The 25174-nt window shown below is 38.0% G+C and overlaps 1 protein-coding gene across 2 annotated transcripts; it reads left to right on the top strand.

Moving 5' to 3' along the window:
* Positions 1–516: 516 nt before the first annotated feature.
* Positions 517–25174, top strand: LOC107770907 (ABC transporter D family member 1). Of its 2 annotated transcripts, XM_075225079.1 has the most exons (28): positions 531–862; positions 2187–2378; positions 2640–2821; positions 4000–4117; positions 5248–5527; positions 6337–6561; positions 6874–7071; positions 7231–7685; positions 8538–8673; positions 8751–8829; positions 10600–10838; positions 10973–11277; positions 11364–11475; positions 11562–11720; positions 12195–12294; positions 12386–12494; positions 18510–18600; positions 19266–19390; positions 19468–19617; positions 19696–19768; positions 21677–21857; positions 21953–22111; positions 22759–22902; positions 22980–23210; positions 24131–24291; positions 24388–24440; positions 24524–24602; positions 24698–25174. In XM_075225079.1, the coding sequence occupies exons 4-28, from the start codon at positions 4056–4058 to the stop codon at positions 24824–24826; spliced, it is 4035 nt and encodes a 1344-aa protein (XP_075081180.1). In that variant the 5' UTR covers positions 531–862; positions 2187–2378; positions 2640–2821; positions 4000–4055; the 3' UTR covers positions 24827–25174. The 2 variants fall into 2 exon arrangements, with proteins under 2 accessions (XP_016445723.1, XP_075081180.1); XM_016590237.2 differs by lacking the exon at positions 2187–2378 and having other exon boundaries at positions 517–862.

Raw genomic sequence — 25174 nt, forward strand, 5'->3', positions numbered from 1 at the left:
ATACCGGGTATAATATGTTTATCCTTTCAGTACCCAGTTATGGATAAACATTACCTCCGGTAGAAGATTATTCATACCGGGTATAATAAGCTTATCCTTTCAGTACCTAGTTATGGATAAATATTATCCCGGTAGAAGATTATTCATACCGGGTATAATAAGCTTATCCTTTCAGTACCCAGTTATGGATAAACATTACCCCGGTAGAAGATTATCCATATCGGGTATAATAAGCTTATCCTTTCAGTACTCCGTTATGGATAAACATTGCTCTCAGTAGAAGATTATCCATATCTGGTATAGTAGCAGCTTACACAACAGCTTCCTTTCTTCTATAAATAGAAGAGATTTCAGTTCATTATGTACATTAGTTTGAATTCGAATAATATATCAGTTTCTCTCTATACTTGTCTTTACTTTATAGTCTTTATTTTATAACACGTTATTAGCACGAGACTCTAAACAATAGGGTGAAAAAAAAAAAAAAACTAGTAACACTAGTACCCTGAGAAATCCGAAAAGCCACCTCACTTTTATTTCTCTCATCATCATCTTCTTAACGCTTCTCCAATCTAGGAGTAGTATTTATTACTTACAGAACTCTGATTCTCCCTTTTCTCTCACTCCCAACGTTTGAGGAAGTTTGTTACTTCTCGGTTGTTGCAACTTCTCTATATTTTTCTTTTTCATTTATTTTTTCCTGGATGTTATTTATTAGAAAAAGACTAGATTTTTGTTTTTGTATAATAAAAGACTCTAGGGCTTGACCAGTTGATTCTAGAATCGTGGGTTTTTAGTGGTTTTGCCAATCGTCAATTGGATAGCTCTTGTCTGCTGAGGTTTGCTTGCTTCAAGATTTCAGGTTATTTTATTTATTTGCTGCTGTTTTTTTTTATTGATTCTGTATATTGGATTCAATAAAGTGAAAACAATTAGATGTGGGTTTATCTTTTCTTGGAGTATATGTTTAGCTTGTGTGAGTGTTTTTGAAATCTTTGATTAACTATCAAGAAACAGTTCAAGAATGGGAAATTTGATACATGAGAATAAAAAAGGAAGAAGTTGGTTGCTTTGATTCTGTTTAATTTTAAAAGAATTACATGTAGGTTGTTGCTGTTGTTTTTAATAATTTTGATTTAAAGTGACCCTTTTCAAGATTGAGAACTCTTTTATATATAATTGTATACTGAGGGCAGGATATTTCTGATGTATGCTAGAGGTGTATAAATGAAGTTCTTCTCCTTTGTTGGTTTCCTTTGTTATAATTCCAGTTGCCGACTATCCTGTTTTGGAATTCAATCTTTTTGTGGAGGTTGATAGCGAATATACAATATGGGTAATATGATCCTCATTGAAATTTAAAGGTGGAATGTTGTACGAGGATCTTTGTTTGCCGAATTGTGTCAAAACTTTAACGAATGTGATGCCTTGTTAATAAGTTTTGTTTGTTTCCTCGACATTAATAAGTAATCTGTCATCAGGTGAAAGTTTGGCCTTAGTATTAATTAGTGCTTTCTCATAGGAACAAAGTTGTCATTAAATGTGTAAAACTGCCCGCCCAACTTTTCAGTTTCAATATTATATTGATGGTGTCAGCAATGACGGGGGTTGAGCTGGTGGTGAAAGCTTAAAACATGTAAACTCTGGATTATTTACGTCTTACATGGCAAAATTACTCCAAAGAGTTATGTACTTGTTGGCGTTAAGCAAAATTTCATCAGATATAGGAATTGAGAGTATAAAGTTGAGACAGCATCAATGAAGGAGTAAACGAGAAGATTTTGAAACCATGTACTGTTGATTCACAACATTCTCTTTTTAGAATGGTAGACTGGGACTTGAGTTAAGCAGCTGTGTTGTCCTGTTCAGTCAGTTGAATTAAGTGGCATTTTCTTTGGATCTAACAAGTCTCACCAATTCAAATTTGATACCAGCTTCTTGTTTTTTGATAACCGTGGTGTTCGTGATAACTTGCGCGCACCTCAACTAATTCCACGGGATACCTGATACCTCCCACCAGCAATAGGTATCAAATAACTCTATCCATCAAGGCTTGGACAGATGGGAAGAAATCACTTAGTGTTTAATCACCCATTTAGTCTCATCATTATTGTAAATATAATCTCAAAGTTACGTAGGGCTTGCTTTATAACTGCATTTGGTTTCATTGTCAACTCAAAATGTAGGCTATGATATTGTTGGGTCATTCTTGGGTGAAGGAGGTTTCTAAGACCCATCCTACATGATGATGCCAAGTGTGAGGGGCGAATTACTGAGGAATATAGTGCAGGGGTTGGGGAATGATGTTGACCATCTAATGAGGAGCTGGTCTACGCTCAGGAATTGGATCAAGTATTTCTTCCTCCTAAGGAGTCAAGGCATGCGTGAGACAAACAATTTGCTTATATTATTTTGTCAATATATGTGTGATCCGAAAACAATGAATTGTGATTTTGTAATGGATCAAGTTCATATGATTATTAGCTGTTACTCGTTTTAGGCCATACTTGGTGTTAGTTGATCTACTACTTCCGCGCTGTGTTGCAACCATCAATGTTCCATGTCTTGACTTCAATGTGCTCAATGTGTTATTGTATGTGAATCAATTCATTTGACTAGACCTAGTTTTTAATTTACAGTTAAGCTGTCCAATTGCTTTGAGACTGTGATCTCTGCTGGAGACAAGTTGCACAATATTATGTATGGTAGTTTGTCCAATGATCTGAAGTAGATCCTTCAAAATCCCCTTTCAAGAAGTATGTTCGTATACCGGTTTCTTTATTTGACGGGGCTTGGTTAGCTTTTTCGCCACTTCTGAAAGGTAGCTTTCTATCACCATCTTTAAGTGATTTCTTTATTCCTGCAGTGCATTTACATGTATACTGGTCTAATTTGATAGACCTTCATCTGTTGGAATTTTGAATAAAGTCCCATATAGATTTCATGAGTTACATGATCAGGACTTTGATTCCTTTGGTGTACATGCATATCGTCATGCTTTTATTTGCCTGTTAGTGATCCATATGAGGTCACGGTTGACACAGTTCAATGCTAGGAAGATTGAGAAGAACAAACCGAAAAGCTATAGAAAATCGAATGAGTCCTAGTGAAGTAGCCCATTAATTTGATAAATTACCTGCACATATATGTATGATAAATTATCTGTGCATATGCTATCTATGCTAAAAAGAACCTGGTCCTAGGTATCTAAAGGGAGTAGCAAAGGTGAACATCATTAGGAAACAAGACGAAACCATTGGACTAGCTGCTGGGAATCCGAGATCCAGCAGATTACATAACAGAGAGTAAAGATAAGAGAGATAGAATAGAATCAAGACAAAACTGAACCAATCTCTAGGTCCTATTGAGCTAGCAAAGAAATGGAAAAGAATAGAGTGAAAGTAGGATGAACGGTATCAGGTACTTGGTGGAATAGTCAAGGTGCAAGCTAAGCTGGGCTGGACATCACGTTTTGTTAAAAAAAAAAAGATAAAGAAAATTCTTTATTATGTTTATCTCAAAATTTTGCTGTCAAAGGGAACTTTTCTAATTTAAATAATCCAAAGCCATATCCCCTATCTATAAGCTTGCTGTATCAACCACATTCGCACTGTAAAATACTCATGAATGTCAAAATGCAAATAACTGCAACATGGCACACTAGTAACTAGTCAGTAATAGGATGCTGGAAATCAAAACATGCATGTTTCTGTATTTGCTGATATTTGGATTCTCTTTTGCATTTCTTTTCTTCTTCCCCCACACCCTTTTAGAAATTTTTGAGAGGGATGGGGAAGCTTTCGGAAGGTTGATATAGGTGTTTAAACTTCTTCTGCCCCTTGATATGCTATCATTTTCATGCGGCGGTAGTTTCATATCTAGTTTTGGTGTATAAATACAGTAATATCCTCTACTTTTCATTCTTTTGTTCTTCTGATTTCCTTGAGTTTATATTTCTTCGTCTCCCACATTACTAACATAAACACACTATTCATGCAGGTATCAGGAATTTTTAGCGGCTATAGTCTGTTGGTCTTGAAGGTTTATATTCAGAAATGCCTTCTCTTCAACTTCTGCAGTTGACTGAACATGGGCGAGGCCTTCTGGCTTCTAAGAGGTATAGATCCTTTCTCCATTTTGTGCTGCTAGTTCGTATCTCATTTCATGTGTCAATGCATGTCTAGTTTTGAAATATCAAAAAGAATAGCCAAAAAGAAACAGAAAACACAGAAGATGCTGAGGTTAGTGCATTGTTCTATCTCTTTTCTTTTGATAAGTAACATAACTTTACTTTTGAAAAGCAGGTGTACATAATAGAAATTTACAAGTAAAAGTTCCTTCCAACAAAATTCATCCAGTGATCCGACAAATGAAGAGCTTAGTATGAGAGTTTTAACAAAACGGATATATGGTCAGGCTTAATAGGACGTAGAATGTGAAAAGCTGACTAACGATTACCTTCTGTTTTTAGGAAACATACATCTGATTGATTATGATAGAAAATTACTATTCCAGAAATTTCTGAAGCCGGATTTCCTAGGCATGCTGTCGTTGGGGAGTTCTGGCAGGGTTCATGAACAGAAGTCTTGATTTTCCTAGATATTTCCGGAAAATCTTCAATAGAATGAACCAATATTTTAAAAGGCAAAAGTGCAAGTCCAGGCGAAGGCCTTTTGGTGTTTATAGTAACCTGTGGATTAAAGAAATAAAAATGAGGTTCGATTCTTTTTTTTAAAAAAAGAAATAAATAAAAATGAGGATAGAGGAAAAGTTCAGGAAAACATAGAACATTCACTAAATGGAGTCAGTTATGCAAATTTTTTTTATCAGATGAAATGAGAGATGCTATAAAAATTGAAGTTAAGACACTCAGGAAGCGGGGGAAAGGGAAAAAGGAGCAAACTACAAGAGTTAGAGGATCTACAAGAGATATCAAACATAAAAAATAATGAAAAAAAATGAACAAAAGATTCAATAGTATACCTGGGAAGGATTAATGTGTAAATATGTCACTGCACGAAAAGGGTGAGAATTTATATTAGCTGCGTGTAGTTTAATTTGATATTTTTAACTGTACCTATTTCTGGTTTTTCCATACTTACTGAAGTTCAAGTAACCTGTGATCCAACTTCATGTTCATATGTTCTTACATGCATTACTATCTTCCAACAGTGTTTTGAAAACTGAGCATCAATAGATTTGCTCCTACATGCACTAGTATTCTTAAATCTTTACTCTAATTTACAGGAAAGTTCTGCTGCTTGCAACGGGTGTAATTGTTGCTGGTGGAACAGCGGCTGCATACATGCAGTCACGGAGAACATACAAGGAGCATGATTCTACTCAATGCAATGGACTGAATGATAGTAAAATAGAGCCAAATAAGATGACCGGGAAGGGCAATAATGTGAAGAAAAGCAGGCAAAAGAAAGGAGGTTTGAAGTCCGTAAAAGTTTTAGCTGCCATTCTGCTATCTAGAATGGGCAAAATGGGAACACGAGATCTGTTGGCTCTGATAGCTACAGTGGTAAGATTTTTTACTTAAGCATATACTTCATGTCTAATTAAAAACATACATTTTACTATTCAACCGCATCTTGGATTTGATAAAAATATGGAGTATCTAGTAATGTGTAGGAGGTATGCTGTAGTTTCCAAAAGAGATACATAAGATTAGGACTTCTTAAAAAAATATAAGAAAAAGCTCGAGCATTATAAAGACTTCACAAGTTAATCACATATGCAGATACTACTGCTGGATTTTGGTATTTTTGCTTTAGATGTTTGGCTTTACAATAAAGAGGGGTCTTGGTATCATGATCACCTTACTCCAGGCCGCTTTTTCTTGCCTATAAATTGCATTTTGGTCGAAGAGGTGAAAGTTGGGACAAAAGTTGCCTTAGTGGTTTTGCAAATGTGCTTGGTGTATCTCTATTCAAGCTGCTTTGGTTATAGGACATTTGATGTTCAGAAAATTGAAGTTCAGTGAGCTGAGTTGTAAGTCTGGGTTGGATCAAGCAAAATACTTACTGAATAATGGCTCTGTTACTTTCTTGATCATGTGAAATCAGAAATCAAGTTCAGACCAAAAGTAGATGCAAATACTCTAGAACTAGCATATTCTCATGATTGGAGTTACTTCTGAAGAGCGCATGAGCTTTACCGCTTTCTGTTTAGTGTTTACTTCTTCTTTATTTTCTCATTGTGGGCATGTTTGCATTTTTTTCTAAGTTCATTTTCTTATGCTTGGCTGGCATGCTCTTATCTGATATTTTCCACTTACCCTCTTAATCATTGATTCTTTTATAGACATAACTGACCTTTCAACAACTGCAGGTGTTACGAACTGCTGTAAGCAACAGATTGGCAAAAGTACAGGGGTTTCTTTTTCGTGCTGCCTTCCTCCGGCGTGTGCCAGTGTTTTTCCGTCTCATACTTGAAAATATTTTGTTGTGTTTCCTCCAATCAACATTGCATTCGACCTCGAAATATATAACTGGGACCTTGAGTTTACGCTTCCGGAATATTTTAACAAGGCTTATTCATGCACAATATTTTCAGGTAAAGATTTACCCATGACATCTTCCGACAGTATGTTTTGTGTTTCATGTTTGGTCTTTGGGGCTATTTATAATTTGAAATGAGAGTGTGCAAGAGCATCTTTGACCAAAACCCTCACGTTGATGGCTTCCTAACGGCAATTGGCACATATGTATAATTGTACAATGGTCTTACAAATTGTGCTGGAATTTGTTTGCCAAAATACTTGTTGTGGTGTGTGTCCAGATAGGAAGGAAACAGTGGAAGTTTGTTCATTATCATTGTGTTTTTTTTTGTTCATTATCATTGTTTAACAAATCTTTATGATGTTAGGATATGGTGTACTATAAACTGTCCCATGTTGATGGTCGGATAACAAATCCAGAACAGAGAATTGCAAGTGATGTACCCAGGTTCTCTTCGGAGCTGAGTGATCTTATACAAGAGGATCTTGTAGCTGTCACAGATGGGCTTCTCTATACTTGGCGTCTGTGTTCTTATGCGAGTCCGAAGTATCTTTTCTGGATTTTGGTAACTATTTTGTTAAATTATTCCAACTCTTCAATCTTTAACATATGATTGTTGATTCCTTCAAATGCCTATTTATGGTTAGTTCCTATTTTCTGCTCTGAAATTTCAATTGGGAACTCGTCTGTCTAGTGGGTTTTCTCATGTGATGTTATTTTCCAGGCCTATGTTTTGGGGGCAGGGGTTATTGTTAGAAACTTCTCACCTCCATTTGGGAAACTAATGTCAAAAGAACAGCAGCTGGAAGGGGAATACAGGCAGCTTCACTCACGATTAAGGACCCATGCAGAAAGCATAGCATTTTATGGCGGTGAAACCAGAGAAGATTTCCACATTCAGCACAAGTTTAAGAGTCTGGTTCGTCATATGAAGGTCGTTCTTCATGATCACTGGTGGTTTGGGATGATTCAGGATTTCTTGCACAAGTATCTTGGTGCTACAGTTGCTGTTGTCCTGATTATTGAGCCCTTCTTCTCTGGCCATTTGAGACCTGAGGCATCCACATTGGGACGAGCAGAGATGTTGAGTAACTTGAGATATCACACCAGTGTCATAATATCCTTATTCCAGGCATTGGGAACCCTTGCCATTAGTTCAAGACGACTTAATCGTCTAAGGTATTTTTATTGCCTTTGATCACATACACCTTTCAAGTTCTCTATCAAATTAAACTTGCTAAGTGATTTAGATAAATGCTTTTTGCACCTCTTGCTACTTTGTTAACTGCATCTGTATTGCTGCAGCCACAATGAAGTCCCCTATCTCCATAACAAGATTATCTAATTCAGGCCTATGGTTCTGCATCTTTCTTGAACTTAACTCTGGTTACCGAACCAGGCATTGCAGATAACCCGGAACTAAAGGAAAATAAAAAGATACAGACAAGGGATATGACAAGATAAACTTTACAGCTCTTTTATTACTCATCTATGATAGATTGATAGCAAGGAAACCATTTATAAGATGTGTAACTCTTATCAGCAATAAAATGAACGATTGATGAATGAAAGACTCTGCTAGATTTGTTTCCGTTGATTCAATGGAGATTATTAGTTTATCAATTTGTGAATACTATTTCTTAGCTGCAAATCTTTATTGTAGTCACTGGAAGACACTATTTTTGCTTCTCCTTTTTTGTTAAGAACATTGGCCTTGTGTGGACTCAACCAAACATCTAGTTCAAGTAGTGAAGATTGTCCAAGGCCAAATAAGAGAACAATAGCCTATAAATTCTCTCCCTTGCACGCCAGTGCATGATGTAACATAACAAGGGTGGCACGATATTGGTAGCCTAACATCAGGGTTCTGGCTCTAGCTCTAATAACATGTAAAGTAGAGATTGAGCAACACTAGTCACTATCATATTATTATTGGCGTACTAAAGTTGTACTACACGTTTTCGTTTGCATTTCTACTGTATACTTGAGATAATCCTGTTTCCTTTTCTGAATTGATTTTGGCATTTGCAGTGGCTATGCAGATCGTATTCATGAGCTCATGATTATTTCTAGAGAATTAGGTGGACGTAATGCCTCTTCCATGCACTCTAACGGGAGTAGCAATTACGTTACTGAGGCAAATTACATTGAGTTCGATAGGGTTAAGGTGATAGATCATCTCTTTGTTTTGATTTTATTACCGTCCGTATTTGGGTTGTGATCCTAGATCTTTGGTGCTTTCAGGTAGTTACTCCAACTGGTAATGTTTTGGTAGAGGACTTGACCCTAAGGGTTGAATCAGGGTCTAATCTTTTGATAACAGGTATGTTAACGTTTTTATATATTTTCTTTTGATTGGCTGCTCACTTTGTGCTCAGAGCACGATGCCTTTGGCTCAGTTATGTCAGAGAAGAACTAAAGGTTCTCATGTAGTCATTAGGCTGAGTTGTGAAATATCCTCAATTGTAGATGGAGGCCAAGCGCCAATTACCTGAAAGGAAGTAGAAGTGCATGGGTGTGCACTCCACTACATTTTTTCAACTACTTTGAAATTGGATAGGAAAGAGGGAATTGATATCTATTGCATCCTTCATATTCTAACTAACAACTGAGGGAGGCTAGACCCTCCTAGGAGCAAAAAAATCATATTATCTCCTTTCTCCCTTGCCTTCATTGGATCAAAATGTGGTGTTATGGAGATGAATTGTCCTTGTGTTGATTGTCGAACTCTCGAATTTTCAGAGATCAACAACTACTATGAATCAATCCCAAGCTAGTTGGGGTCTGTTATATAAACTCTCAATATCTTTATCGCTCCATTTAGGCTCATCTCAATCTAATATTAAAATTTTTAGGTTCTCTAACACTATAAATTATTTATATTGTCTATTGGCATACAAATCTTTAACAAGATCAACAGATTCTTGGAGAACATTTGACCTAAAGTAAGCGTACTAACATGATTCCTTAATCCTTGGTCCTAACTAATCGATATCACTTATGGATCTTTCTCAACCATTGTGCTTTATTTCTTGCTAAGTCTGCATGGATCCCACAAGATAAGTCTTTCGAGGCGACTTTCTTCTATGTGATTTTAGGTCCGCCTCATTCCCTTTGTTAACCTTCAATCACCATGGTTTCAAGTTATGCATTGGAGGTTGACGTAGGACATGATCAAACCATCTCAAGCGATTTTCTCTTAATTTATTCCCTATATGTGCTATCTGCACTTTCTGTCGAATATTGTCATTTCTAATCTTGTCTAATTTTGTACGACCGCACATCCATGTTAACATTTGCATTTCTCTGCAACTGTCATGTTGTGGATATGTTGGACATTATTGGTGCGCTCTGTGCGTTCTTTTTTTAGGCAAATAAGCATTTTTTGATCTGTCGTAATGGCGGGAGCATTTTTCCTGTGGGTTTGCCACAAATGTAATTTTTCCTCTGAGATGTCTTTGTTTTGTTATTTGGAAAGGAAATACTTTTAGCTATTCTGCGGTGCTATTAAAGAAAAGAAAAGAAATTATTTTTTGGGAAATTTTCACTTGATTATGCCCTCATGCTCTGGAAATTAATTACAGTTTATAAATATCCAAAATAGGAAAACGACATAATTACAAGCTTATAATCCTAATTAGTGTGACTAATTCTTCCCAATCTAAGGCATAATTAAAAGGATAGAGATTCTCAATTGTTATGTTGGAACATGGTGAAATAGGACTAATGCGGACAGTATGGAAGGGAGACAATGAAGGAGCAGATAACGATTTTGTACACTTGAGGTGGAGGAGTTGCCGTTCCTATTTATATAGAAGAGTGGGTGGCTTTTGTAGAAATCATATCTTTTTGTAAGGTTTTCTACTTTTTGGCATACTACCTGTGCACAGTTGTTTTGCGCTTTTCATTAATAAAATTTTATTACTTTATCAAGAAAGAATGTTGGAAAATGGTGAACAAACTTTTACCTATTTAAATTTTATGTTGGAGCATGGTGAACAAAAGTTTTGGCGACAGGTTCTTCAGAATAGTTATTTTGGACATAGGGGTACATAGAATTTGATTCTCAGAGTTTGCTGGGTTCATTTTGAAGGTCCAAATGGTAGCGGCAAAAGCTCACTTTTTCGAGTCCTGGGTGGCCTTTGGCCACTTGTGTCTGGCCATATTGTAAAGCCTGGAGTTGGTTCTGATCTGAATAAGGAGATCTTTTATGTGCCCCAACGTCCATATACAGCTATCGGAACACTACGTGACCAGATTATATATCCTTTGACTGCTGATCAAGAGGTTGAACCGCTGACGCGAAGTGGTATGGTTGAACTTCTTAAAAATGTAAGTTCCCATAATTCATCTCTGCAACCTACACATTCACTTACCTATTACTAATCTATCATGTATTCAAGGATTGGAACTGCTAATGTCATTCATTTTGGTATAATGCGGTAAATACTTCATTGACATGCTAGGTTGATCTTGAGTATCTTCTGGATCGCTATCCTCCTGAAAAGGAGGTTAACTGGGGTGATGAATTATCTCTGGGAGAGCAGCAAAGATTGGGAATGGCTAGACTTTTCTACCATAAACCAAAATTTGCCATTCTGGATGAATGTACCAGTGCTGTGACAACTGATATGGAGGAACGCTTTTGTTCAAAAGTAAGAGCGATGGGAACATCATGTATCACTATTTCTCATCGACCTGCTCTGGTTGCATTTCATGATGTCGTCTTGTCTTTGGATGGTGAAGGAGGCTGGAGAGTTCACTATAAGAGGTACGAAGCTGAAGTAATAAATCTTTTAACTAACATTCTGAGCGAAAGCAGATACTTATTACTTGTTTGTTCTGCAAAATCTCCAGGGCAGATGCTCCTAGTCTCACTGACTTTGAGTTCAATAAAAACCAGGATTCTGAGACAGATCGCCAAAGTGATGCAATGACTGTACAACGTGCATTTGCAAATGCAAAAAAGGTTTGGAATACTCATATGCTGCTCAAGCTTGTTTCCAGAGACTTTTTCTGCTTCAACTAACTCTTCTATTTTGGCATCACCTACAGGGCACAAAATTCTCCAAGTCAGAGGCCGAATTGTATTTTTCGGAGTTAATATCGGCATCTCCATCTGAAGCTGATGATTCCCCTTTACCAGTCTTTCCACAGCTTAAGAGTGTTCCAAGGATACTTCCACTTAGAATTGCAGCCATGTCTAAAATTTTGGTGAGTGTTGTGCTACTATGACAGCCAGCTTGGTCCTTTTTAGTTGGTCAGTTTCCAATTTGCTCTCACGATACTTTGCTTTTCATTTGTTGTCAAATCAAAACAAAATAAATCCTATAAGCTTTTTACATAAGGACAAGTTATCCTATTGTGATTTACATGTAACATTTACTGAGTTTGGCTTAAAAGGCATTGCGGAAAAGTAATTGTATGATTAGAAAGTGGTAAGGCGGGTTTGAGTGGATGCGACTAGTAAGTCGTGAATTATGATTTTACTAAATTTATATTTAACTGGGTCCAAAGTCAAGAAAAATTACTCTCTAATATATCTGATCACCACTTTTTTTTTTTTTGTAAAGAGCTGATCGCCATTTTTTAGATAAGGAGCTGGCCACTATATCTGCATGGAGGGAGTTAATGTTATTGAGAACCATCTTCTTCACTTGCTTCTTATAGCTCTGGTGCTTGTTTTAGGTACCCACACTGCTAGATAAACAGGGGGCACAATTCCTTGCGGTCGCTTTACTCGTGGTGTCCAGAACGTGGGTTTCTGATCGCATTGCCTCTTTAAATGGTACTTCTCTATTTTCTCTTTTAATTGTTATTCTTCTTCATCTGGAGTGAGAGATTTCACTGGACTCTTTATAATACATCTGTTTACATAGGAACAACTGTAAAATTTGTGCTGGAGCAGGATAAGGTGGCCTTCCTACGTTTGATTGGTGTTAGTGTCCTTCAGAGTGCTGCATCCTCTTTTATTGCGCCGTCTCTGAGGTGAATTTTAAATCTGGAAAAACTACACACCTTTCCTTGCTTGAAACATGCTTGCATCAACTAGTTTTAAAATTTATACCTGGAAGGTTCGACAGAAAATATGAAACTTAGGTTACTAGGTTTCTTTTCCCCGATCAACAAATCCATGATTCAGTTATTATAAAGAGCTATTAGGAGTCCAACCTTTGAAGCGATGCACAAAAGGAAAATATTCTCGGATACATTGTTAGCGGAAACGTAAAAGAAAGAACACAAGATTTAACGTGGTTCGGATCAAAATAATCCTACGTCCACCAGAGAACAATTGCCCTTTTAATATTAACAAAGGAAGGGGAGATTTCCCAATTACACTTAAGAGAATTTCTCTCTTAACTCTCTACTCACTACAATGTATTGTATTATTTTGGGATGATTTCTACAAGTGAAGGAGTGCATCTATTTATAGAGGTAAAGACCTCCTCTTGATGTCATTGCTGACATCAAACTACCTCCTCTTGATGTCATGGGTGACATCAAAGGAGGAAGCTTCCTCCTAGCATCCACACCAACTCTTTCCACCAACTCTTCCAATTGGCATGCCATTGTTGACTAAACATAAACCAACATTTTCAGCATGCCATTGTTAACTAAACATAAACCAACATTTTCAATCTCCACCTTGGTTTGCGTTTCGAGCGTGTGAACAACTCTGGCCAAAACTTCTAAGCTTACTGGGCAACCCCGTTGTAAGAAACAAGAAGAATCAAACCATTGTTGAACATACCACCTCCACCTAGCAACTGTTCTCTTCGGAGTTGCATCAGTTGATGCACACCCCCGCCAAGTCCTTGCAGTGTGCAAACTTAGCGAGCGGGACTATCTTGGTCAACATGTCTGCAGCATTATCGTCTGTGATAACCTTCACGACCTTGATAGTTCCCTCATCAATAACATCTCGAATAAAATGAAATCTGACATCAATGTGTTTAGTGCGCTCATGAAATCTCTGATTTTTCATTAGATGAATAGCACTCTGACTATCACATCTAAGAGTTGATTCCAGCTGAACCAAACTCAATTCCGCTACTAAACTTTTCAACCAGATAGCTTCCTTTACCGCCTCCGCTGCTGCCATGTATTCTGCTTCTGTCGTAGACAAAGCGACAATCGACTGCAAAGTCGACTTCCAACTGACGGCACTGCCAACGAGGGTAAAGATGTATCCAGTTATGGACCTTCTTCTGTCAAGATCTCCTGCATAGTCAGAATCCACATAACCGAGAATTGAAATACCTGTACCACTTTTTCGAAAGGTAAGACCAACACTAGAAGCTCCTTTGAGATATCTCAATATCCACTTGACAACTTCCCAATGCCTCTTTCCTGGGTTGGACATGTATCTACTTACCACACTTACAGATTGAGCAATATCTGGACGTGTGCATACCATAACATACATAATACTACCAACTGCACTGGCATAAGGAATCTTTGACATATGCTCCACCTCATCCTCGGACTGAGGCATTTGTGACTCTGAAAGTTTAAAATGAGGAGCTAATGGTGTACTTACAGGCTTGCACGTTTGCATATTGAATCTTTCGAGAACCCTTTCAATATACCTCTTCTGAGAAAGATGTACAACATCGTCTTCTCTTGAAATCTCCATACCAAGGATTTTCTTTGCAGCTCCTAAATCCTTCATGTCAAATTCCTTACTCAATAGTTTCTTCAAAGCATTTATCTCTGTAATGTTGTTAGCAGCAATAAGCATATCATCAACATACAACAGTAAATAAATCATTGAGTTACCAGACATCTTCTTGTGATACACACAACTATCAAATGCACTCCTTGAGAATTCATGTGTAGTCATGAATGCATCAAACCTCTTGTACCACTGTCTAGGGGATTGCTTCAAACCATACAAAGACTTCTTTAGTTGGCATACGTGATCTTCTTTTCCCTCAGCTAGGAAACCTTCAGGTTGATCCATATAGATTGTCTCTTCTAGATCACCGTGTAAGAAAGCAGTTTTGACATCAAGCTGTTGAAGCTCCAAGTCAAATTGTGCAACCAATGCTAGTAGCACGCGAATTGAGCTATGCTTCACGACCGGAGAGAAAATCTCATTGTAGTCAATTCCCTCCTTTTGGCTGAAACCTTTTGCAACCAATCTCGCCTTGAACCTAGCATCTTCCACTTCAGGAATTCCCTCTTTCTTTCGGTAGACCCACTTGCATCCAACTGTCCTCTTCCCTTTTGTCTTTTCACTAAGACCCATGTCTGATTCTTGTGAAGAGACTCCATCTCTTCAGTCGTGGCTAACCGCCATTGTGCGGCATCCTTGCAAGAAGTTGCTTCAATATACGAGGAGGGCTCCAGATCTTTAATCTCTTCTTGTGCAGCTACGAACGCATATGCAATCAAGTTTGCTTGATTTATAAGGCGTTCCGGTTCTCGTGTCTGCCTCTTCTCCCTCCCCTTCGCAATTGTGTATGGTTCATTGACAGCAAGTTCTTCAACGCCTACATCTTCTGACTCATCTTTAACCTGAGTCTCTTGATCCTTTTCCTTGGCAAGCTCCACCGGAAGCTCCACCTGCTCGTTGTTCTTGTTTCCTGAAAACTCCACGGAAACTTTACGGGGATCAAGTATAGAGGATTCATCGAAGGTGACATCTCTACTAACTATAAATTTGAGTAAAGACAAACACCAAAGTTTGTACCCTTTTACTCCATCCACATACCCTACGAATATGGCCTTCTTAGCCCTTGGTTCAAGCTTTCCTTCATTAACGTGATAATAAGCTGGACACCCAAATACTCGTAAGTATGAATAGTTAGAGGGTTCACCTAACCATACCTCATTCGGAGTCTTAAAGTCAATTGCCGATGCTGGAGATCGATTGACAATATGAGCAGCAGTGTGAACTGCTTCAGCCCAAAATACTTTGGACATTTTGGCTTGTAGGAGCATACAACGAGCCTTTTCAAGAAGAGTTCTGTTCATTCTCTCGGCAACTCCATTCTGCTGTGGGGTATGCCTGACAGTCCTATGTCTTGAGATCCCATGAACCTTGCAGAATTCATTAAACTCTTCATTGCAAAACTCCAAGCCATTGTCTGTGCGAAGATACTTGATTTTCCGCTCCATTTGATTTTCAACCAAAATCTTCCACTCTTTACATGCTTCAAAAGCATCACTTTTTGCCTTCAAAAAATACACCCAAACCTTTCGTAAGAAATCATCAATAAAAATGAGAAGATACCTCTTTCCGCCCTTCGATGGAAGTTTAGAAGGACCCCATAGATCTGAATGGATGTAGTCTAGCACTCCTCTTGTCTTGTGTTTGCCAGTGCTGAAGCTGACCTTCTTCTGCTTCCCTAGAACGCAGTGCTCACAGAAGTCAAGCGTGCTGATCTTCTCACCTTCCAAAAGTTTACGATTGCTCAACATCTCCAGTCCACGTGCGCTCATATGACCCAGTCTCATGTGCCATAGTCTTGCCTTGTCATCATTAGATAACTGCACTGTAGATGCATTTGCAGAGCCAACAATGGTGCTTCCGGCCAATGTGTAAAGGCCGTTCTCCAGCTTGCCTTTCAGCATGACTAAAGAACCTTTAGTCACCTTCATAGTTCCTGCTTCGCTCATGTACCTGTAGCCTTGTTCATCCAGAGTACCCAAGGAGATCAAATTCTTCTTCAGATCAGGAACATGACGGACTTGTGTAATAGTCCTCACGATTCCATCATGGCAGCGAACCCGAACTGAGCCAATGCCAACTATTGCACAAGTTGCATTATTGCCCATTACTACGGTTCCTCCACTTTTCTCGTAGCTGCTAAACCAGTCTTTTCGGAACGTCATATGCAGAGTACAAGCAGAGTCTAACACCCATTTGTTTTCATAACTACTATTATTATTACACGATGTTGTTAGTAAATAATCATTATCAAAATTATGTACCTGTTCAACTGTAGATGCACTCGCCTTTTCCTTGGACTTTGACATTGGGCAATCTCGTTCAAAGTGCCCCTTCTTGCCACAACCCCAACACTCTGTATTCTTCTTGTTCACACGAGACTTTGATCTGTGCTTTGATTTGGTCTTTCCCTGTTGGCTAGTCCGGCTTCTAACAAGAGGCCACTTGCCTGGTCATCTCTATCTCCTTCAATGTGCCTCCGCACATCACTAGAGTTAAGTGCCTGCCGCACTTGCTCAAGCTTGATAGGCTCCTTGCTATACATCATTGAATTCTCAATATCACGATATCCTGAAGTCAATGAAAATAGCAAAGCACATGCAAGCGTCTCCTCTTCCCTTTTAATTCCTGCAATCTGTAAGTCCATGACAAGTTTATTAAACGCATCTAAATGATCTTGTAACGAAGTACCTGACCCCATCTTAAATGTGTGAAGACGCCGTTGTAACAACATTCTTGTTGTCACTGATCGGTCTTGGTATAGCCCTTCTAGCTTTTCCCACAACTGTTTGGCCGTCTCTTCGGTACCCGTACTCACTTCACAAAGCACGTTAGGTGCAAGGGATAGTTGGATTGCACTCAATGCATCCCCTTCAATCTTCTCCTTGTCGGGAGCTGATATATCCGTAGGATACTTTCCGTCAATAGCATGGATTGAACCTTCCCTCCGCAGTAACGCCATCATCTGGATCTTCCAGATATTGAAGTTGTTGCGTCCATTGAATCTATCAATTTCAAACTTCATGGAACTCATATTTGCTTGTTCTTTCTCCTTGGATCGTTAAAGAATCCTGTCGCTCTGATACCAATTGTTAGCGGAAACGTAAAAGAAAGAACACAAGATTTAACGTGGTTCGGATCAAAATAATCCTACGTCCACCAGAGAACAATTGCCCTTTTAATATTAACAAAGGAAGGGGAGATTTCCCAATTACACTTAAGAGAATTTCTCTCTTAACTCTCTACTCACTACAATGTATTGTATTATTTTGGGATGATTTCTACAAGTGAAGGAGTGCATCTATTTATAGAGGTAAAGACCTCCTCTTGATGTCATTGCTGACATCAAACTACCTCCTCTTGATGTCATGGGTGACATCAAAGGAGGAAGCTTCCTCCTAGCATCCACACCAACTCTTTCCACCAACTCTTCCAATTGGCATGCCATTGTTGACTAAACATAAACCAACATTTTCAATATGCCATTGTTAACTAAACATAAACCAACATTTTCATACATATATCGTCGATTCCGTGTACATCGAATTTGTGTTTAGAGCTCCATAAGATCAAAAATGTCTTCTTTTTCAATGAAATAAGATTAATTTCCTGTGTGCTATTTGATGAATATTCGCACATAAATAACATACAGACACTAATTCTTTTTCCAGGAAGTAAGATTAGTTTCCGGTGTTCTATTTGGTGAATAATGCACATAAATAACATACAGACACTAATTCTGAGGTTCAAACAGACTACATCTTAGTCTAACTGCACTCCTTGGTTCAAATGCTATAGTTGACCTATATCCGTTTTTTGTTTTTATGTATGTAGTGATATTATCTTTGACAAGGTTGTATGTTTATTAATTTTATTTTTTAAAGAAAACAAGAATTGAAGAGCAAATTCAGCCAGGTGATTTTTCCCAACATTATCCTGGAACATTTTTTCTCGACTTTGGGTTAATAGTGTGGACAACTAGATACCATTATAGCCAAGCAGCGTAAGATCTCTCTTTGTATGCTGATTCAGGATCCTAGAAAGGTTGGACTTGATGTAGTTTATGTACTCTAGCTCCTCTAAATGAAAATTTCTGTTGGGTAGGTTTTAATTATCACTAGATTGCTGCTTTGGTTGCATATTGTATGGGCAAACTGTGTTCTATCATTTCATTTAGTGCCATTTATTGTTTGCTATTATCTGCCTCTGAATCTTGCAGTGTTTTAGACTATGTTTAATTTCATATTGCCATTTTTGTTGTGTATGTTCTTTGTTGATCTTTGTCCTTTTTTCGTTGAGATCAAACTTTTCTTTCTGCTCTCATACAGGAACTTGACAGCGACATTGGCACTTGGATGGAGGATCCGTTTGACCAAGCATTTGTTGAAGAACTACTTAAGAAAGAATGCTTACTATAAGGTACTAAATTGTTCGGCAAGATATTAATACTCTTTAGTTCCGTCACATTACACTGTTGCTTCATTATCATTCACTCTGTCTTACTCATAAAGGTATCTTGGATGTGCTGTTCAGTAAACCCTATGCTTTCCTATGCCTTCGTGAAAGTTCAACACTTGAATATCTTTCACAGGAAATAAGGGAATCTTAAATGGATTATTTTTTATGCTACTCCATTCGTTCTAAAGTTGTTGGATAAGTTTCACTTTTAGAGGTCAACCGGGGCTTTGGTCAGCATCTTTATCACTATATTTCTCAACTTCTACGAAAATGAAAAAAAACATATTCAACTACATGAAAAAACTACCATGTGGAAGGTTTAGGATCTCCTTGACGTTTATGAATTTATCTAAAATGCTGGAAGTCGAATTTGACATTGAAAAGCCAACATGGACAACTCTTTAACAGCTTGTCTATTTTGGTCCTGTTGCATGCCTTTTTTTCATTTGTTTGAATAGTAGGACAACTTCTTGTATAACAGTTGCAACTTCTTTGATCATAATATTTTTTCGTCATCCTTGATCAAAGGATAACTAATGTTGAAGTACTATCCTTCACTTCTCAAGCAGAACTCTGATTTAATATTCAAATATCTTGGAGAAATAATTTTGAAGGATGGATTGTAGGTATTTAACATGGCGGGTGTCAACATGGATGCGGATCAGAGATTAACTCAGGATCTGGAGAGGCTTACCGCTGACTTGTCTAGTCTGGTTACTGGAATGGTGAAGCCAACAGTTGACATTCTATGGTAAGTTCACTGGTTGGTGCTAACCTGGTGTTTTAACACTGTTTTCAAGGCTTTAGAGAAGTACTTATGAAATGCAGGTTCACTTGGAGAATGAAACTGCTAACTGGCCAGAGAGGAGTTGCTATATTATATGCTTACATGTTATTAGGTCTGGGTTTCTTGAGATGTGTTACTCCTGACTTTGGTGACCTGGCGAGTCGAGAACAACAGCTTGAAGGAACTTTCAGGTTACATGATGTTTTAATTACTTGCTTGCATTATTGTGTTTGGATAGGCTACTGTTACACCTGAATATCTATTATCAGGTTCATGCATGAAAGGTTGCGGACACATGCTGAATCTGTTGCTTTCTTTGGAGGTGGTACTCGTGAGAAAGAGGTAACGTTATTTAGCAGCATTATTTTTATCAGCAGCGCAACCTTACAGAAATATGATATAGATTTGCATTTGTCTGTTTATTTGTATACATGCATATACATTCTGGCGATTATTTTGTGTGACATGCTAGAAATTTTGCTGCTACGGTAAATTTCTTCCAATTTTCGTCAATCCTATTTGGAAATCAGAAGGGGTAAATCAACTGTCAAGTTTTAAGAAGTTGTCATCTCTTTGTATCAAGTGCTACAGATTACATCAAGACCTCCACTGTTCTTGTAAAAAATAAATATTGGCCCAAAATTTGGCTAAGATATTACGTGTAAGGACTACCTTCCTCATGTCTGGATTTATCGGTAATACGGGTAAAACTTAAAAGTCCAGGAAGTGGATTGAGGCACTGAAGTATAGAAGACATGTATTAGTGTGGTGTCTACCCAGTACAAATCCTTGGGGTTTGGAGTAGTTCTTTGCTACTTTTTTTATCTAGACCTGCAAAGTCTGCAACAACAAAATAAGTTAGAACTAATGACTAGCTCGAACTGGGTTCAGAGAGCATTTAAGGAATGATTAGCTCGAACTAGGGTCCATCATGATCGGGAATAGCTTAAAACTAATCTATGTGATCCTTATAAAAATTTGGGAAAGTTTTGAATTCCAGAAATTCCTGATCTTCTGTTGAACAGGTACATGATGCACTGACTTGAAAGATCTTCACCTTTGACTGATATTAGTAATTTGTAAAACTATCCGGTCATATGGAGGGCATGGATAAAATTCAGGTCAAGAGCATCCATACGAAATTGAACTATATGCCCTGACTTCTTAATATATATACACTTAAGTACAAGGGGAGGTATGTGATGCACTGACTGAAAAGAGGAAGGATACTTTCATCATATCTTCTGGTGAAATCAACAAACTACGCCATTGATGTATCTTCTGACGACAGAGCAATGCATTGAGAAGAAACCTGCTTCAGTGGCGTAGTGTTGATGGAATGCGCTGTTGTCTCCTTATATGCTCTTGAGAAGTCTTCACCTCATGAGTTTTTAGGGTTGAGTTAGGCCCAATGTCCATTTTCTTTACACTAATTATGAACCTTAGTTGCAAGGCTTTTTTTATTTTCCAATAATCAGCCTATGATTCATAATGGGAAAATAAAGAACAACCTGAGAAGTGAACAGACAAGAAAAGAAGAAAGTAGAATTGCTGCAAGAGAGAAAACAGTAGTTGAATAGGTTTCGCATACTAGAAGAAAAAAAGGAAAGAATGTGAAAACAGGTTGCGCAAACAAGAGGGGTTGCTCTGATGGTAAGCAACCTCCACTTCCAACCAAGAGGTTGTGAGTTCGAGTCTCCCCAAGAGCAAGGTGGGAAGTTCTTGGAGGGAAGGATGCCGGGGGTCTATTTGGAAACAACCTCTCTACCCCAGGGTAGGGGTAAGGTCTGCGTACACACTACCCTCCCCAGACCCCACTAAGTGGGATTATACTGGGTTGTTGTTGTTGTTGTAATGTGAAAAAGCAAAAGAAGAATAAGAAGCAAATCAAGAGATGCATAAAAGTAAGAATAATCGAAGAATCATTTGAAGAATATGATGGACCTCAAATAGCAGAAGGCCATATTTTTACTCTTTTTCTTTTAACATTCTTCTAAGGTCAACACCAAATCCTAGCCCCGCTTCTCACTTGGATTGCTTTGCATCCACTGCTTGATACACTCGCTTCTCTGAAGTCACATTGCGTCGCCCTTGAGAAGCAACAACCCCTTGCCTTTGTGTCCCTCCGTTGCTTTAAGCAATGAAGTAATTGTTTTTAGTAACACTGGCTTGCTTTTGTTATGTCCTTTGCTGTCTTCTTGTTGATCCGTTTATCTCTAATGCAATACTGATGCACGTTATGCATGGCAGATGGTTGAAGCAAGGTTTAAAGAACTTCTTCATCACTCTTCTTTGCTTCTCAAGAAGAAATGGTTGTTTGGCATAATAGATGAGTTTATCACGAAGCAGCTTCCTCACAATGTTACTTGGGGATTGAGCCTGTTGTATGCTATGGAGCACAAGGGCGACCGGGCTTTGACTTCAACTCAAGGTGATACCCAGACAAATTATGAATTTGTGTATTCTTGTACTGTTCTGATTTTGTGTTCAAATTATCACTTGTTATTTCTTTGTCCCATTTCTTAGGTGAACTGGCTCATGCACTGCGCTTTTTAGCATCTGTTGTGTCTCAGAGCTTTTTAGCTTTTGGTGACATCCTGGAGCTCCACAAAAAATTTGTCGAGCTTTCTGGTGGTATCAATAGAATTTTTGAGCTGGAAGAGTTTCTCGATGCTGCTCAATATGGTGGGTGTGATTTTTGACATTTTCATTTCTCTTGTTTCTGTTTCTTGCAAATTTCAAATGCTCCACTCTGGTTGTAAAGCTTCAATGACATTTATATAGCAGTTAACAGTTCAGGTCAAGCTTTATGTTATGAAACCTTTGAGTTAACCTTATTCAGAAGGCAAGAGATGTGGTCCAGTACGTATGATAGGTCTGTTTGAGTCCATTGCAATAGTGCTGTAGATGTCACAATTTGTGTGTAATGGAGAGGCTATCATAGTATCATGAACATGGTAATGAAACTGAGGATTGATAGATGTAATATTAGGTTGTTTGTGATAGTAGATATGCAGAAAACACTTGGTAGCGGCGCTGATTGCTTGAGATGATAGTATTCATGTTGAAGATGCTGCAACTAGGTTATGCTAATGAATTTTAGCTATAAGATTGAAATAGCAAAATCAAATATCTGACGCTAAAGCTAATTTTTGCTTCTGTTAAAAATTATCCACCACTGCTGACTGCTCAGGACTGTCTAAATCATTCAAATGTTAACATTGCAAGATAGTGATATTTCCTTTTCAAATTGCTTTTTGTTAGAAACTGCTTGACCAGTCTGCTGGTGTTAGTATAGTTATATGGTAGTGATGTTTCTAGTACGCATGCAGAAGTACCTGTGGGCGTTTCTTCATCACCTTCCTCCAAGGATGTAATATCTTTCTCTGAAGTGGACATCATTACACCCGGACAAAAAACCTTGGCAAGGAAGCTGACATGTGATATAGTGCAGGGAAAAAGCCTTCTTGTTACTGGTTAGTGGCCCAATGACCTCTATTTATATACTTTAAGATACAGTGATGCTTATTTGCTCATTACTTCCGCTCTGAAGGCCCTAATGGAAGTGGAAAGAGTTCAATCTTCCGAGTGCTTCGTGGTTTATGGCCAGTTGTTAGTGGAAGACTAGTCAAACCATGTCAAACGCTTAACTCAGAATTGGGAAGTGACATCTTCTATGTACCGCAACGACCATATACCTGCTTAGGAACCCTACGGGATCAAATCATATATCCTCTCTCACGTGAAGTGGCAGAGAAAAGGGTACTGGCTTCTTTCCGAGAAGGTAATTTTCTGGGTATATTGTATTCCCCAGTTCTTTTTATGAATTGACTTGCTATTAATCTGTTACAATCTGTGCTTGAGGTAAACTCGTTGAAAATCATACAGCTAACATAGGGAAGCGGATTTCTAATTGACGGGTTTATGTGAGTTCCATATTAACTTCTCCCGATGTATATAGGTGGTACAATAATTTACTTTGATATGGAGTTCTATTAATGTCGCTTGTTTTATTTAAAAAAAGGATCCCAATGTGGACTGTGAGAAGGGTATGCATACAAGTTTGTTGTGGTTTTCCAAAGGGGTAAAAAAGTTCTTGTGATTTCATACTTGGTTTTCCTTGAGCAGTTGCAAAAACTCTGTTTGTAGCTGTTAACTAATAGGAGTAGGAGTTATTATTATGTAAAAGGCATTCAGAAATGGAGATGACATTGGTTTTGAACCATCCAAGTTTGTACTTGTGTTTCTCCTCTTTCATGACATTGCTCAGAAAACCCGCGGGTATAGAGTAAGTGGGTTGAGCAACAAAGTAGCAACTCTTAAGAAAAGAGAGCAAGATGTAATTGAAAATTAAGAAAATTACTGATCATCTCACATTGGTCCCGAATCTGTAATTTTCAACTCGTATTTAACAAAGGGTCATAATTTTGTTGATGTAAGCCTCCGGTATCAGGCCATAAATCCGGTGTCTGTGCTTTATAGATTATTGAACAACAAAAAGTTGGATTAATAGGAATAAGTGGGAGATAGAAAAGCACAAATTTTTTGCGAAAATATACATATACCAGTACGAATTTCGGCATTTGGCACAAAATTCAATTTTTACTTTTAAGCACGGGTGGCTTTTGTTTGTGTTCCAGTTCTCATTGTTTTAGCAGTCACCGGTTTTGATGCCAACATAATTGCCTTCTCTTGTGAATACAGGTCAGAAACCTCTAGGGTCTACTAACATTTTGGATTCACATCTGCAAACAATTCTCGAGAATGTGAAATTAGTTTACCTTTTAGAAAGAGAAGGTGGCTGGGATGCCAACCAGAACTGGGAAGACATTTTATCTCTTGGAGAACAACAGCGATTAGGAATGGTGAGCTCAATATGACCCAACAACTTTACTGAGAAATATAGTTTTCATTTTTTATTGCGTTTATGCTAACTGATTGGCAATTCTACTTATGACAAGGCACGCTTATTTTTTCACAAGCCACGGTTTGGAATCCTTGATGAATGTACGAAGTAAGTAAACAGGAGCTTAGCGTCTTCCAATTTTACGAAAAGCTTTTCTATACCTGACCGGACGTTTCCCCTTCCATTCGCAGTGCTACTAGTGTTGATGTTGAAGAACACCTTTATAGGCTTGCTACAGATGCTGGCATTACTGTTGTTACATCCTCACAGGTTTGCATCTGGTCCTCTTATTCTCATTGTTTTTTCTTATAGGCGCTACCACTCCAAAACTTATCCAACTCTTTTCTGGCGATGTATTTCTTCAGCGCCCTGCTTTAATTCCATTCCATTCTGTGGAATTACGGTTGATTGATGGTGAAGGCAAGTGGGAGCTGCGTTCAATTAAGACGGATGAACAAGAAGGCGAACCAAATGACATTCCTTTTAAGCGGTAGTTGGCAAAAGGTCTATTAAACCGCACAACAATTGTGACTACGATTATGTATTCCAATGTTGTGAAAACGTTCCTGGACGGGTATAGAGGCAATAATGAATTAATTATGCATGTATTACATTGCAGGTAGATTGAAGCTAGGAAACTATACAGTTTAGGGTATACAAATATTAAATTGTTTCTTGTAATATTTCATATAGGAAAACGAGTTTCTGTATAGGCAGTCCGTCGTTGTAAAAGGTTTATACCTGATCTTCCCGATCAGCCCCATGAATAAAAATGGCAGGTAGAGTTGAGGCTGATGGTTTTTATTCTACATTTAACGTTATATATAATATTTATGGCAAAA

The sequence above is a fragment of the Nicotiana tabacum genome, chromosome 11 (genome assembly GCF_000715075.1).
Source record: "Nicotiana tabacum cultivar K326 chromosome 11, ASM71507v2, whole genome shotgun sequence".
NCBI classification, from domain to species: Eukaryota; Viridiplantae; Streptophyta; class Magnoliopsida; order Solanales; family Solanaceae; genus Nicotiana; species Nicotiana tabacum.